Below are 15,037 nucleotides of genomic sequence, written 5' to 3'. Positions count from 1 at the left end.
TGGAAAAGATTTCGTTGGAATTTGTCGAATAACATTATCCACGAGAATTGAACGATAGCATACACGGCGCGAAAATCCTCAACCAACCCCTCTCTAGTTCCTAGAGATCGCTCGAAACTCGTTTGCTGTACACGATGATTGTTCGAGTGTTTCACAAACGATGGAAGGAGAGGAATAAAATAGAACGAGGATCCATGGTACGAAAAAGAAAGGAGAAAGGCGGAAATAGTGGACGAGGGGGTTGGGCGGAAGAGATGGAGCCAAGGTCGTAGGAAGCCGAGGGTAGAAATGGAGTGGGGAAAAAAGTGAAATAATCGACGATGAGGCATACGTCGACCGTTGTATAAAAACCACGTCGTAACTACTCCTTTTTACTTTCGAAGCTTGACAGAGAGAAACTTCGTCGTTTACCTCGTTCCAGGTGTCCCGCCGCTGATAAAGTTCCAACTTATGCGATGCTTTCTCTCGATTCGAGCAAGGAAATTTTAAAAAATCGTTGGAACGTACCGCTTTAATTTTTTTTAATTCGATTTAGACAAGCAAATTACTCGCTAATTAGAGCACGCGATATAACGCTACGAAAATTCTTAATTTTCATCCCTGCTTATAACGTTAGTCTTGCGTGGTTGTAGCTTGGAAAAAAAGAAATTAAAAATATCATATTTCGAGTAGACTGCGTTTTTTAATTTCGATCTCAAGTTTCGAATTCGCATGAATTTTTCGATATTCCAAAAGAAAAAAAAAAAGAAAAAAAGGTTAGAAGACATCGCGTTTCGAAAGTTATAATTCCTCAATTTCGTAAGAGAGAGTAATAGAGAAAGTATCTCTGGACGATTTTGAAATTCTTTTACCGTTGAATTATTAAAACTGCGAGTACACGATACTCACGCAATCCTCCGATGAATGATCTCGAGACACGAAGTGCGCCAAGTATACATACGTACATATCCTCTCAATATTTCATCGCGTTTCTCATTTCTCGCGATCTCATTTCCCTTCGATCTCCCGCGTATAATTTTCCATCGGTTTCTCCGATTCTCCATTTCCAGTGAACGCTTCGGTTGATCGACACATCCGCTTTAACAACCCCTCCAATACCCCCTTCGTGTGTTCATTTAAGCCCTCCTCGAGCCCAAGGGCTCTCTCTCCCCATTTACGAATAAATACGAGCGTAAATCGATATTTCTTCCCTTCTCCAGATTATTTCCAATATCCGGATAATTAAGCGCGTCTAATTCCATAACGATTCGACTCCATTTTCCATCGATTCATTTATCATTTACTTTCAACGATGTACTCTCTAGGCGAGACGATGATTACTCCATGTCTCTGTACCGTAACCATTTCAATCAATTCAATTACCACCCGATTTACCTGGGAAAAGAGACGTTCGAGACTTGCTCGAATCACGTCTCGGCTTTCCAACCGATTCAAATCCCTCCTACTCTATTAATCCCTTAATGAAAAATACACAAGTTCGAGTTAATTGCGCTCGTTTCGAACGGGAGAGAGGAAAAACTAGTGGATTTACTACCATCGTTTCCTTTTTTCAAGCGCGGTGGAAAAGCAGGTCTTAAGAAGGTTCGACCGAGGCTCGTTTGTACCGCGTATCGCACGTGCACCATATTTTTCTCCGGCTTTGAGGCTGTGGCTATATTTCTTGGAAATTGTAACACGCGAAACGAAGGGAGACGTAAGGCGAAAAAAGTCACAAGGGAACACTAACATCCAACGAATGGAAGGTTTTAAACGTTGTAGAACGATATTTTATCTCGTGAATTGTATCCAGTCGCGAATAAAAAACAGATATAGGAATGAGAAATAGTTCTCTCGCTATATTATTTATCCTTTTTCCATCTCGATTCTATTGTTACATTAACCCTAGGTGGACGTTATTAAAGTCTTTTTCACGTCAAAAGTTTTCCAATCTGGTTGGATATCTGAAATTACTGGATACTCGAAATTGAGGTTAAATTGGAAATTGGTTGCATTGGAAATCGCGGTTATCAGAAATTATCGGGATCGTAATTGTTGTAGATATTCGAAATCGATGGCATTCAAAAAAAAAAAAAAATTGACCACTCAAAATTTTTGAAGTATTCTCAAGTATCGTAGACATTATACAGGAAATTTTATTCATTCATATCGAATCTAAGATATTAAAAAATTTTAAGTATTCAATCATTTTAATTTACTCGATCAACAAAGGGATTAACAGATACGCGGGAGAATATTTATCGAAGCTCGACACTTTTGTCGAGACTCTTCTCTGCCTAAGACTTGGATCAAACAGGAGTCTCCATTCTCTCGGCTCAAACTTTATTGATCCGCAAGGCAAGAAATAACGACGAGAAATTCCACAAACCGAGGAATAACAAGAGAAGCATCTAAGAAGAATTAATAAAAATCTTATTTTTCGACATTTCATAAAAAAGACACGAAAAGCCCATTGGATTTTCCTCCGTTCCATTGTCCTCTCATTGGTTCGTCGCGGAGGGAAAACAAACGGGACAATGAGAAAGAAATTGAGGAGGAGGAGGAAGTGGTTGCTCGCCCGATTTTATTATTTCACGCCGCGAACGAATCGAGGAACCGGAAGAAGAGGGCTCGATCCGATGGATAAAGAGAAGGGAAAAAGAGAAGAGGGAGAAGGAGGGGAAACGAAGTTTGTTTAATCGCGGTTACATTATTAGAAAACTTGGCGGAAGTTCCATTAAATTTCGAATGGCCGGTGTCTTACAGCGGATTCGATGGCCTCGCTAAATCACACCGCGCCACACTCTCCCCATAATGCACCGCCACAAATCGATGTTCTCCATTCCCTAAGCTCTTAGGGGTCAATTAATTCGATTGAATTTCTACCGTCGCCTTTAATTAATCCCATTATTCCCGCGCATCCGCCCATTTTCCACGTCGAACAAACTTTCCATCTTTCCACCCCTCTCCCCCTCCCCTTTCCTCCACAAATTGATCATCCAACGTTTTTCAATCCTGTCCGTTCGATCGATCGTTTCTTAAGAAAGTTTCGCTTTCGCTCTTATCCCAATTCGATATGTTTTGCGCGTATAAACGCGTTTGATCTTGAATCAAATTGGCAAATTGTTGGCAAGCTTTTTTAATTATTAGAGAGAGAGAGAGACGCAGAAGCGTTGAATGACGAGAAATGTTCTCTCTTTACTTAGAGTCTGTTTAAAAGTAGCGAGGAGGAATATTTTATACGATTTCTCGTCGCGTGACGACGAGAAAAGAAAGGAAGAAAAATTGAAGCGTGGTATCGGAGGGGTATCCAACTTGAAACTTTTCCGCCCTTTTAATTAAACTTATCGAAACTCTCGTGAACTCTCGTCGCGCAAGATAATCCCCCCGGCTCGGAATTAAGGTTTATCCCGTTAATTATCGCGATCGTCGTATTATGGTAACAAGGGGGAAATTGACAAAGAGAAATTGACGGGATCGTTGAAGGGAGAAAATACGAGTTTCCCTTGTAGGATGGTTTGCGACACGGGATTCGACCTTGAACGTTACGATCCTCGAGCATCCTTCGTGCTGTCGTGTTATTGCATCACGTTCCTCCTCCTTCGCGCGCAATTAAACGAGCTATAAACCAAGATTCTTACACCCACGCGAGATGTATAAAGGCAAGAAGCAGGACGCAACCGGAGGTGGCTTCCGACGATAAAAACAGTGATAAAACCAGCTTCTAATTCGATTCTGCGCCTACGCAACGTGACGAGAAACAGATTTTCTAGGTCGCTAACAGCGTGGACCGGGAATCTTGAAAGAAAAAAAGGAAAAGAAAAGTAAAGCAGCATAAACTCTGATAAACTCTTACAGTAAATCGAAAACGAAGAATTATGGACGATGATAAAACAGCTTCGACTTGGTCGATTCCAGATATCCGCTTAACAGATATCCCTTCAATCCAAGCAAACGGAATCAAAAAATCTTAACTTTCAAAGGTGGATCTCGAAAAATGTTGTCTTCTTCCGTTTCAAAACCGGCCTATGATATTCGGGCGTGATCTTTCCTCGCGAGAGTGCGTTTCTGGCGTTCGTCGTGGCCATCCTCGAACGTGTGCATCGCTAAAAATATGGGCCACGCGGAAAGGGACCAGCAGATGGCGAAGAGAACGATCTATTCTTCCAAAACAAAGTGGGCGAAAAGCACGAGCCCGGAATCTCTCTTTCTTTCTCCCTCCATTCTTTTTTACGCGAAACGAAACGAAACGAAACTAATTCCCCCGATGACTGGCAGAAAAACCAACTGCGTCGTCATTCCACGCCGTTTTACCGTTGGACACTCGTCCTTACCCTTTCTCTTTCTCCTTTTTCTTCTTTATTTTTCTTTTTTTTTTTTTATTTTTCAACCGTTCCACTTTCATTCCGCCGCGCTCGTTTCCTCGCGCACAAAGCAAGGATTCTCGATAGTCGTAAAAAAAAAAAAAAAGAAAGAAAGAAAAGAAAAGGAGAAAAAGAAGAGAGAGAAAAATCGAGGCAAGGACGCGACATTGGGTCGAGCATTGGCCACGAGGATGACGTTTTCAAAAAGCGTGATGGACGGATTAATGGCCCCGTTGAGTGTGTTCGCCGGTAAAAGCTTAAAATTACGATCTCTATTTCGTCCCGATGCGGTTAATTCGCGCCCATTTTCGCGCTTTTCAAACGTCAACCGTTTTTTTTTTTCTCTTGATTCATGCCAACCGTTTCGAGCGATAATTCCTCCCCGATTTATTCAACGAAATGATTCATAAATCGGTAAATATACGCACGTTATCGATTCTCCCTTGTTCCAGTCATATATAGAGAAGATATAGGATATTGGAAAAAGTTTGGCCGCTCTTCGACGCCCCGATGATCAAATTCGAGATCGAATTTTCATTTGAAAATTCGCAAATCTAACGAGCGAACAGTAATGGTAGGAGCGAAAAAAATGTATACTTTCAATCTTCCTCCTCTTTTTCGATATTCTTGTACATATAGATATATCGATAGACAGAATACACGAGCAATGAATCCGCGCAAATCCTCGCACATCCTCCTCCCCACCCGTCTTAATTAAAAGGGAATAGAATAATTGAAAGTGACGATAATCAAAGTGAATCGAAGCAACGGGAAAAATATCGGAATCGCGCGATTTCAACGCGCTGGCGCGAAAAAAAGTGGAGCAAGGTTTCCCCGTTTCTGAAAGAAACGTTCGACCCCCCCTCCTCCCCTGCCATCCGATTAAAAAAACTCTCGATCCCTCTTTTCACTCGTCGCCCTGCATCAACAACTTTTTCGAATCGATAACCATCCCCATCGACCATCCTCCCCATTCTTCCGTCAATTTCACTTTCACTCGCATGCACGCAGGCATTTATTAATATCCCCGTCCACGTTCGTTTATGTAAGGTCGAAGCATCATTTCACGTGGGACGTTGAATGATGACGCGTTCATGTTACGTCACCACTATGCTCTATTATTAAACGATCGTTGGGATCGTGAAATAATTATTAGAATTAGAAATTCTCGCGCATTATGTCCTAACTTTTTTTTTCCTTTTTATATATCTTCTCTCGCCCCACGGCTATTAACACTACTCGGCGTTGAAGAAATCGAAGCGATCATCGCGCTTCCATTTTGCGGATATAGATTTTTTTTATCGGTGCAAAATAGAATTGTGAAAAAAAAATGCAACGAGTTGCAAAAAAAAAAATGTGTACAACGATGACGATGTTGTTTTCTGTATGGAACGCGTGTACGTAAATTTTTTTCATTTTTCACTTTTTCTTTTTCTTCTTTTATTATTTTTTTTTTGGAAAATTCGATCACAGGACGAGAATCCGCACGAACGTGTGTTATCAATTTTTGATTTTTTTAAAGGATAGATAATTCACATCTCGAATGTTTGTCAATCTTTGAACGTTTGAGAGTGCAAAACACGAGAATACTTTCGCAAATTGAAGCATCAGTTGCCAGCGATAAGATAAACACGCGATTAGTATGTATCGCTATAATGATGTTTATTTTACGCGAGCGGCAATTTATTTTGCTAGATCCATAAATTAATTTTTAACGAGAGACAGATATATATATCATTAGTTATCGATTTATTAATGCAGTAGCGTAATTACGATTGATCGAATTGCGTCTTTTTATCGAGAGGAAAAAAAATGAATTCGTTTCTGTAATCGTCCGTAAACGATAAAAAGTTTAAAGAACTTGTCCACGCGCGTTTGCTCAACTGTCCCTCGCTCGATCATTCCGCTCGTAAATCTTTCGTTTGAATCGGTCGAATACATTTAAATTTTGAGCGGTGGATTGAAAAATTGACGATTGCACTTTGATATTGGATTTTTTTTTTTTTAGAATAACAAGCCGAGAGTAAGAGTTTAAATTTGTAAAGATGCAAATTCCAACTCTTTACTTTCTTTAAATTTTTAAATCTTCCCGCGCGAATCCTATCATATTCTTCACTTGATAAAATCTACTTACCGATATATAAAATCAGAATTATTCGTATGAATTATCTTCAATTATCAATCTATATTTCATCTATGTTTGCAACGTTATCCATCATACTTCCTCACGTTCGATATTTTTCGCATCAACAGAACAATCTCGAATAAACCGACTTCAAAAATTATTCTCGTCTTAGCTTAACTTTTACGCACACAACGATCTGTCCCAATGTTTGATTATTCAATTTTTCGCAACGATTGAGAAGCTAAAAACTTCTCTTACCTCGAACGATACATATATATTCAATCTACGTTTCGGTTCGGAAAACTTGACCGTCGCTTTATGCAATTTTCTCGAAAGCGAGTTTCGAGCAAAGCGAGAAAACGCGTTGTCAAAATCTGTTCAAGCACGAGCCGACTCTTTACCGAAAATTAACGAGGGTAATTCCCACACGAGGCGTAATTAATCGTAACGATCGTGTCGTTACCAGAGGTGGTCAATTAGCAACGTTGTTACGCGCTCGTTGGATCCCTGCCCTGATATCCCCCTCCCCTAATTACGCAACTTCGTCTTATCAAGCTGGCTCAGAAGTCAGAAACCACTGTGGAGGCCGCTCGTAGTCGGCTCGTCGTCTATCAAACGATAAGAGAGTGTAAGGAACGATTACGTAATTTTCCGTCCGATTTGTTATCTACGAGGTTCACGGACGTTTATCTCGTTGAATGCACGCGATTCGCCGCTCATCTACAGATATAGTTTAAATAAATTTCGATACGATAGGTGATTAAATTCCATTTCCATGATTTTTAAACCATGCGTTGTCCATAAAAGACACATGATTCTACGTAATTAATCTGGTTGCGTGTGATCTTTGATCGTTGCAAATACCTGCGAAAATTGACAATTGATATTTAATGATCATGGTAATTTTATCATTTTATGTAATTGATCGCAAAATTTTTTTATATAGGTATTTTAGATATTACAGGTATCTTGTCTAGAAAAATTTATATATAACTGGGAAATTCTGACGGATTACACGACGGAGAAACATTTTTCACGGGAAATCTGATTGAGCAGTGAAATTAGTTCTCGAAAGTTTTAGCATTTTTCCTCGACAAGAAAAATTTCCCTTATAAAAAAAAAAACTTTTATATCAGCTTTAAGAATCCTTGAAATAATTTTTAAACAACCTTCGGATGGTATAAAATTTTCCTTCGATATAATTACTTTAAACTTAGAAGAGCAATTATTCCGTTGATGAATATGGGGCAAAGGTCACCCAGAGAAAGTTATTTATTCCCATCGACACGTTTAATTTCGTGGCCGCGATTAAAATCATATTCGCGTTAAGAGGAGATCTCTTCTGTCAATGCAATACGCGACGGACGGATGGTCGACGTCAAATTTCTAAAAATTTCAAAAAAAAAAAAAAATACATATCCTGTGACAACTAACGAATAGATCGATCATTCATCGATTAAAAATTCTAAATTTTTTTTTTTTAAATTCGATGTACAAAATTCCAGCTCGTACGATATCGATGACAATATTCGAATCGATTAATATGTATTTATTCATCTGGATATTTCGAAAATTAAAACTGGCAATGATAAATTGTTAAATCGACTTAATTTAAGTAGGTGAGACACGTAGCGAAAACAAATCAAATTTTACGGATCGATGGCGAAGCTCTACTCGACGAGCCAGTTTTCCAGGGACTTCGAACAAATTGTAAAAATGCACAACCGATTAAAGACGAAAGTGGAACGAAAGATAGCGTATACACGGTCGACAAGTGGGTTTAATCGCTTTAATCGCGATCGAACGAAATTATATTCGGCCGAATCGAGAGATTTCATCAAGTTTAAAACGTTGCATCGTTCCGCTTTTCAACCGATCGCGGCCCCCCCGGAGCCATTTATCCCAACCAGGCCGTTCAGCTCTCTCTCCTTCGACCTCCACTCGAGAATTCTTGATCAACTTCCTTCCCTGCTAACCGCCCGTTAATTAACCAATTAATTAATCCTAGAACAAGTGGTCATAAATACAACCCTCTTCCTCTCGTCTATTATCGAGAAATCGATCTTGAGAAGACGCGTTTGATATTCGATATCAATGATTTTATCTTCTTATCGAAACATGGTGGACAAACCACCTCGTCCACGAATAAAGTAACGCGAAATGGTTTATGGTTTACCGGAAACGATATCAAACGATATTAAACCGCGTATATTATCCGCGGCGAAATGCGTGTTAATCCATATTCATGAGTCGTGCGGCATAACCACAGCAACGCGAGACCACGCGTAATATGCAAATCATGATGGCAAAAACAACACTAACAACGATCGGCCAAGAACACCGCTGTGAAAACGGAACACATGCGGACGTATTTCGTCCCAAATCAGTTCCACCTTACTTTTCTTTCCCTTATTGTCCTTCAATTTTCACGGGATTTCCTTCAAGAATCCGCCCTTAAGAGGCAATCTCTTTGAAAATTCTCCGTGACGGATAACGCGTTTCCATTATCGTAAATCCGTTTCCAAGATTCGTCCATCGATCCAGGCATCGATCGTTCGAACCCCTTTCTCTCTCTCTCTCTCGGACGAAGGAGCATGAATTCCGTTGCGAGACGAGCAGCAACCTTCTGTTCCTCTTCTTCGAAAGGAGGGGGATCGTTTCGTCCAGGACGACGTGTAATGATGATATGCGTGATGATAATGTCGACGTCTTCGATATTTTCGCGATGTTGGATTTCCACGTTATTGGAACGCAATCGGTGTCACGGGAATGCGGAGAATCGAGCGAATCGATGTCCTCCACCGCCACGCCACGCCACGCCCCGCTCGCTGTTAACCGAACCTTCTTGCCGAAGAGCTGTGTTATCGGATTCCCCAAGGAATTCGCACGTGCTTCTTCATTCAGGTTCTCGAATAAGTATTTTTCACCAGTTAAGCTTCCTCTTCCATTATTATTATCAGTCATCTTCGGATAGAAGCAGCATTGTGATCGTTATTTTTGTTAGAACGGTACGAAAGGAAAAGAAAAATGATTCAAGATCGAGGTAACAGGTTTAAAGCTGTAAGGATTCGTATATTTGGCGAATCGGGTTTAGATTCTGTTTTTGTCTGTTCGAATCGTCCTTTTTACTTAGAGTGCTGATAGAACCACATCCACATATTCATTTCTATCTCCTTTATTAAATATATTCTTTCTTGCTTCTTTACTTTTCGATCAACCTGTTCCCTAATAAGAGAAGATGGCAACTCGAAGAAACGAATAGACACGCAAGGTTCTTCAAAGAAACAAATCGAGGGGGCAAAGATTCGTCGTTTATTATCTCCGCTCCATTTTACAATTAGCGAATATTCACCAGGCGATCAAAGTTTCTAAAGTATTACGCGTGATTTAGGAGGGGGTTGTAGGAAAATTGCTGTTTAAACCCTCGCGTATTTTCGCGAGGATGTCAAGTGTAAACCAGGCTTAATGCGGCTGAACTAGCAATTCGAAACGAACGAGCAGAGTTTACAATGGTACAAAGCAACTACACTCTGTATCGGATTGGAGAGATTCTAATGTACGTGAGCCATTACTGAGTTGGTTTGCGTTTATAGATAGCAAGTGCTGGTAACCGATTCTATGCCGTTTGTCACGGATTCAAACAGTTTGGGAGAAGCTAAACGACAGGAACGGCGAATCGATCCAGCTTCGAGTTAAATGAAGAAAAAATAAAAAAAAAAAAAAAAAGAATCAGACTTACGTCCATTCACGTCGGATCCAGTTGCGACAAACGCGTGAAGCAAATTACACATATAATTAACAATTTCATGCTTCTTTTTTTTATATAACGAAAATTCTCACTGGGAAATTTTTCTCTTTTTCTCATTTTTTTTTTTTGTTTCCATCAATCGGATTCAATCGATAAATCAATTCACGACACGTGGACACGCTTTCCTATTTTTCCTTCTCGATCAATAATTTCACGCTCGTTCCACACTCGCGATTTGTAAGAAACGAAATCCGAAATCCGGAGCTTGTTATCGGTTAACCTTGTCGCGATCTATCGATATCGTAAATGCTAATTTCACGGAAATTATACGTGGCGAAAGGGAAAAGGAATTTCCGGCCCAATAACTTAACGCGCCCGTGAGAAGCGTAATTTAGGGAAGCTGGCTACCGATCGCTGCTAATTTTTCTCGAGTAACGCTCCATTTAATCTCGATCCACTTATTTCGAATTTCCCTCGAATTTCAAACTTGCGAGATTTCGCGCAATTAGCCAAATCGAAGGTCGCGAAAAACTGTAAATCAGCACAAAATTTACAACGACTCGAGCATGCTTCGTCGAAAAAATGAAAAAGGATCAAAATTTACGATTCAGAGATCATTAATCAAGAAGATTACTCGTCCCTTCGTCGCGGACAATTACGAATGAAAAAAATCGATCGATGGAAACGCGGTTACCGTTTAATTAAAAAAAGAAAGTCAGCAAATTTTGCGGCCAATTTTCTGCCTCTTTTTCTTTTTTTTTTTCACTGGACAGCGACCACTTTAGAGTGTTCCAATAATTTTGAACAAGAGACATTGATAGAACCCCTTTGACGTTCCCCTCTCAATAGATTCGCTTTGAAAAATTTCTTCGATTCCTTCAATTTCCATTTCTCGATCGTGAAAGAAAAATGCTTTCTTTGAAGCGCCCACGAAGAGAAAAATCACAGTTACGAATCTCGTTCAATTCTCATACGATACGTTTAGAAAAATATTACTACTCACCCCCTTGCAACTGTGGCTCACCCAGCTCGACGTAGAACAGGGCATCCTTCTCGTACGAATCCTCCTCGATAATCTCCAACGTGATCTCTTTTCTGGAAAAAGGAAAAGAAAAAAAGGAAAAAAATAATAAAGCGGAAAAGGTAAAAAAAAATACCGTGAGATTATTAATCCGCGTAGGAGGAAAGCTCGTCGGGTCGGGTCGGGTCGGGTCACATGCCGAGTTTCGAAAGAAAGTTCGAAGGCGAAGTTCGGTTAAACTTGGGTAAACGGCTAAAGAACGGCTCGAGGCCTTAAAATAAGCGTCGATCTTTGCTTGTTGGCCGAGCAACTTCCGGTCCCAAGGCGCGCGACGCGCTTCTCGAGTCCCGCAACTTTTTCGAGTCCATTGAATTTGTTTTGAGACGGCTCAATTTCGTTCATGATCTCCTCTCGAGTTGCAAAATTAAACAGCTCTCTCTTTCTCTCTTGAACTCGATTCTTCGTAGGATTTCCAAGGATTAAGTTTAATGATTTGATATCTCGAGTCGTGTTCGTCGAGATTCTGTTTATTAAATTTTTCTTCCGAAAAGAAAAAATTGTTTCGAACATTTTCAACTCAACGATCATCGTTCGAAAGAATTTGTTTAGACTGAAATTTTTCAACGCGAACGAATTAAAGAGAACGATTGTTCACGGATGATTAATGGAGAGAGAGAGAGAGAGAAAGAGAGACTAGTACGTAAATATAAAGGGATTATTATTTTTGACAATTACAGATCGCGCCATCTTCAAACAACTTTGCATTATCCTTGAATTTAAGACATATTTTACGACGAATTCTACTACAGTATCCATTAAACGCAACGGATTAGAGAGATCCCGTTTCGATTGTCCCCTCGAATTAACAACGTGGAAATTCTGTATATCGCGATCATTACTCTAGATTGCTGCCGGTAATCGGAGCCAATAAGCGCGAGTTATGATAACATTACGCCAACTAACCGGTATCGATATCGTCATAAAGCGACCGCTAAGGGAACACAATGTCAGCATCGATAATTAATCGGGACACGTCGGCCGGACGACGAATCTGTTCTACGAATGAACGCGAGATTGGCCAATAATCCAAGTTTCTGTTCCAGAATAATGAAAATAATTACATCCAACATCGGATAAAAGACTTCGAGTTTGAAATTTCGGGGAAAAATATGTTTCGTTTCATAAATTTCATTCGAACGGCGGATTTCGACAGACGTCGTCGATCACGCGTCGCGTTACGAAGACGTTAACGTCGATCCCGTTGCGTTTCCAAGAGTGAGTGCAACGAGAGGTCGGCCGAGAATCGCGCATCGACGAGAGATTTCGGCGTTGTCACAGCGAGACGGCACGGTAAATTGATTTGGCTGCCAGTCTGAATCGATTTGAATTTCAAATTTGAACGTCTAATTTGGCAAAAGCCGTCGGATCGTTCGTTCCATCGGCCGTTACTCGATTATGGGGATCGTGTGGATGCACAGACGCCTCAGAGGCTGATTGAAAACTGGCTAAATGGAATCTCTTATAAGCCTGATACGATCCTCTCCTTTCTTTCTATTTTATCCGTCGCTCTGTACACTTCTCTTCGTAAAGAAGGAAAAGATATTTATTTGCAGCGTAGGAAAAATTCTTGGAATATTTTTTCTTTCTCTCTGTCCAATGCAGCAGCGATGGAGGAACAACGGGCGGCGGTGTATTTTTCACTCGATATCCACGGCTCGTCGAAGGCAAAGTCTTCCTGAAATAACTCTGACCTTAGACTTGAAGCCACGTCGCGACGATAACCCGTTGACTCGAAGCGTACGGACAGTTTGCGACCAACTATATCGCGTCGATCGATGCACACTCGTTTCTGTGTACGCGCAGTGACCACACGAGTCGAACACGGGAGGAAAGATTGTTAGCTTTAGACCTAAACTATCCGCCGTCGATCACTCGAATCGTTATTTCCCAACTTGGGTAAAATCGGTCGAGTTTGAAATCTCGATAATTAAAAAGCATAATTAAAAAGGAAATCTCTGTGAACTCGATAACCCTGTTCGATCCTTCGCATTGCTGCCTCGCGTTGCAAACGATTTTTCAATAATTTCGTTAAATTTTCTATCCTTCACCACTCTCTCGAAAACGTATAAACTTTGTTAAAATATCAAACTTGGTACAAAGGTCTTCGAGAACTCTGGATGGAAGAGACTTTGTCACGATAATTAAGAACATTCGTTGCGGAAAATTTCTCGAAAATTGTCCTATTTTCCCTTCTCGAAAAAAATGACCGAATTTGATACAAAGATTGTACCATGAAATCTTGATAACCCTGATAGAATATCTTCTTCGCATTTGTAACGAATTCTCGCATCGTAAACAATTTAAATTTATATTTTCTATCCTTTACCACTCTGGAAAATATCTAAAAAATTTTCGAGAACTTGGCAGCTCTGCAATCATTCGATGAAAGGAAAACTTTGCCACGATAATCTCACCGATCATCATAACGTTTCCGCGAAATATTCAAGTTTTTCCAAAGATCGAATCGGGGCCTCTCTCACGCGGTTGCCTCCTCTCTTCTCGTTTAATTCGCGTTTCGCGTTACGAGTATTGCCCGGTCAACGACATGTTCGAGTGTTATTCGGAAATGCGCACGACGATGGCCGGCGTTAATGCAAATGTGCATTAACCCAGTTAGGCCTGTTTACATTAACCGAGCCACGGTGCTCCGAATGTTATTCGCCATCCTCAAAATTGACTAAGGCAACTCCTCCTCTATGCTAATGATGCTCCAACCTGTCAAATAATCTTGGGATCGATGTTTGCGGGTCAGAGTATCGAGAATCCAACATAGAATTTCGTAAATGTCCTTTTTCCTGATGATATTATATATGAGTTATCCGTCTCGTTTTATTCGTTTGTTCGGTGAAATGTTTAGCAAATATTTTTGTACACATAGTTTGAAGCGTATGATAAAAAGAAATTCGATCGAGATGAAATGTATTCCGATGAAGCGATTCGAAATAATAGGAATAAGCGATTATTATTTCCAAATTTTTAATATTTCGTACGTTGTTTCAGGGAAAATGTTTCGTGAAATCCTCTCGTACGAACAACAATATCATCAACGAAATGGAAATAATGAATTAAACGAACTTTTATTATATAAACGGCCCAATTAAATTTCCTTATCCTTATCCTGTGTTCTATGAATTTTATCAAAATAAAAGTACCGATGAGATGGGAAAAATCACTCGAATTCGCTCGAAGATTTGTCAATTTGAGAAGGTTTTTTTTCTTTTTCTTATCGATGCGAATTCGTGTCCAGCCATGGGACCCATTTTGACCGGTTTTTGTTTAGAAACGTCCCTTGGACACCGACTCAAACAGCGCTGGAGAAAACGAGAAAGCATCGAATCGCGACATTAAACCTCCATGGAATGAGGAATTCGTAATGGAAATGAAAGGAATAACTTTATATATACGTCGCCTCCCCTCCTCCCGTGTAAACAAGATTTGCCCGCCGGAAACGAGATGCGTGGCAATCTCAGCCATGCGAAAAATGGTCGTGGAATAAAATTCTCCCTTCCAATCTTGTCACCGGGCAAAAAAAAAACAGAGTTACATTTTACGAGGACGAACTCCTCCTATTTACGGAGGCGCTCCATCCGGATTCTGCGAGAATTCAATTTTCCTATCCCATCTCCTCTCCCCCCGGTCAAGGTTGAGCGATCCGTCGGCCTTGCCCTCCGTTACAGGCCGAAGAGAAAGGACAATTTTCGTATCGTTTAAGCGCGATAAAAATATCGTAACACGCAGCCAAT

The 15,037-nt window shown here is 40.4% G+C and overlaps 1 protein-coding gene across 4 annotated transcripts in view; it reads right to left on the bottom strand.

Annotated features, from left to right (window-relative positions):
- LOC107994407 (sodium/calcium exchanger 3) overlaps positions 1–15,037 on the bottom strand; it is a 93,072-nt gene that overhangs the window by 53,382 nt on the left and 24,653 nt on the right. For 3 of the 4 annotated variants that reach the window (XM_062074863.1, XM_062074862.1, XM_062074861.1), the window contains exons 3-4: positions 11,218–11,308; positions 10,205–10,223 (exon numbers count right to left, since the gene is read on the bottom strand). In XM_062074863.1, coding sequence (XP_061930847.1) covers positions 10,205–10,223; positions 11,218–11,308 — 110 coding nt within the window. Of the gene's footprint in view, positions 1–10,204; positions 10,224–11,216; positions 11,309–15,037 lie in introns of all 4 variants that reach the window. The other variant, XM_028665084.2, reaches the window with a different exon arrangement.

Source organism: Apis cerana, linkage group LG5 (assembly GCF_029169275.1).
Source record: "Apis cerana isolate GH-2021 linkage group LG5, AcerK_1.0, whole genome shotgun sequence".
In the NCBI taxonomy this organism is placed as follows: Eukaryota; Metazoa; Arthropoda; class Insecta; order Hymenoptera; family Apidae; genus Apis; species Apis cerana.
Note: the sequence above shows the minus strand (reverse complement) of the source record. Positions and strands in the feature narration are given on the sequence as shown.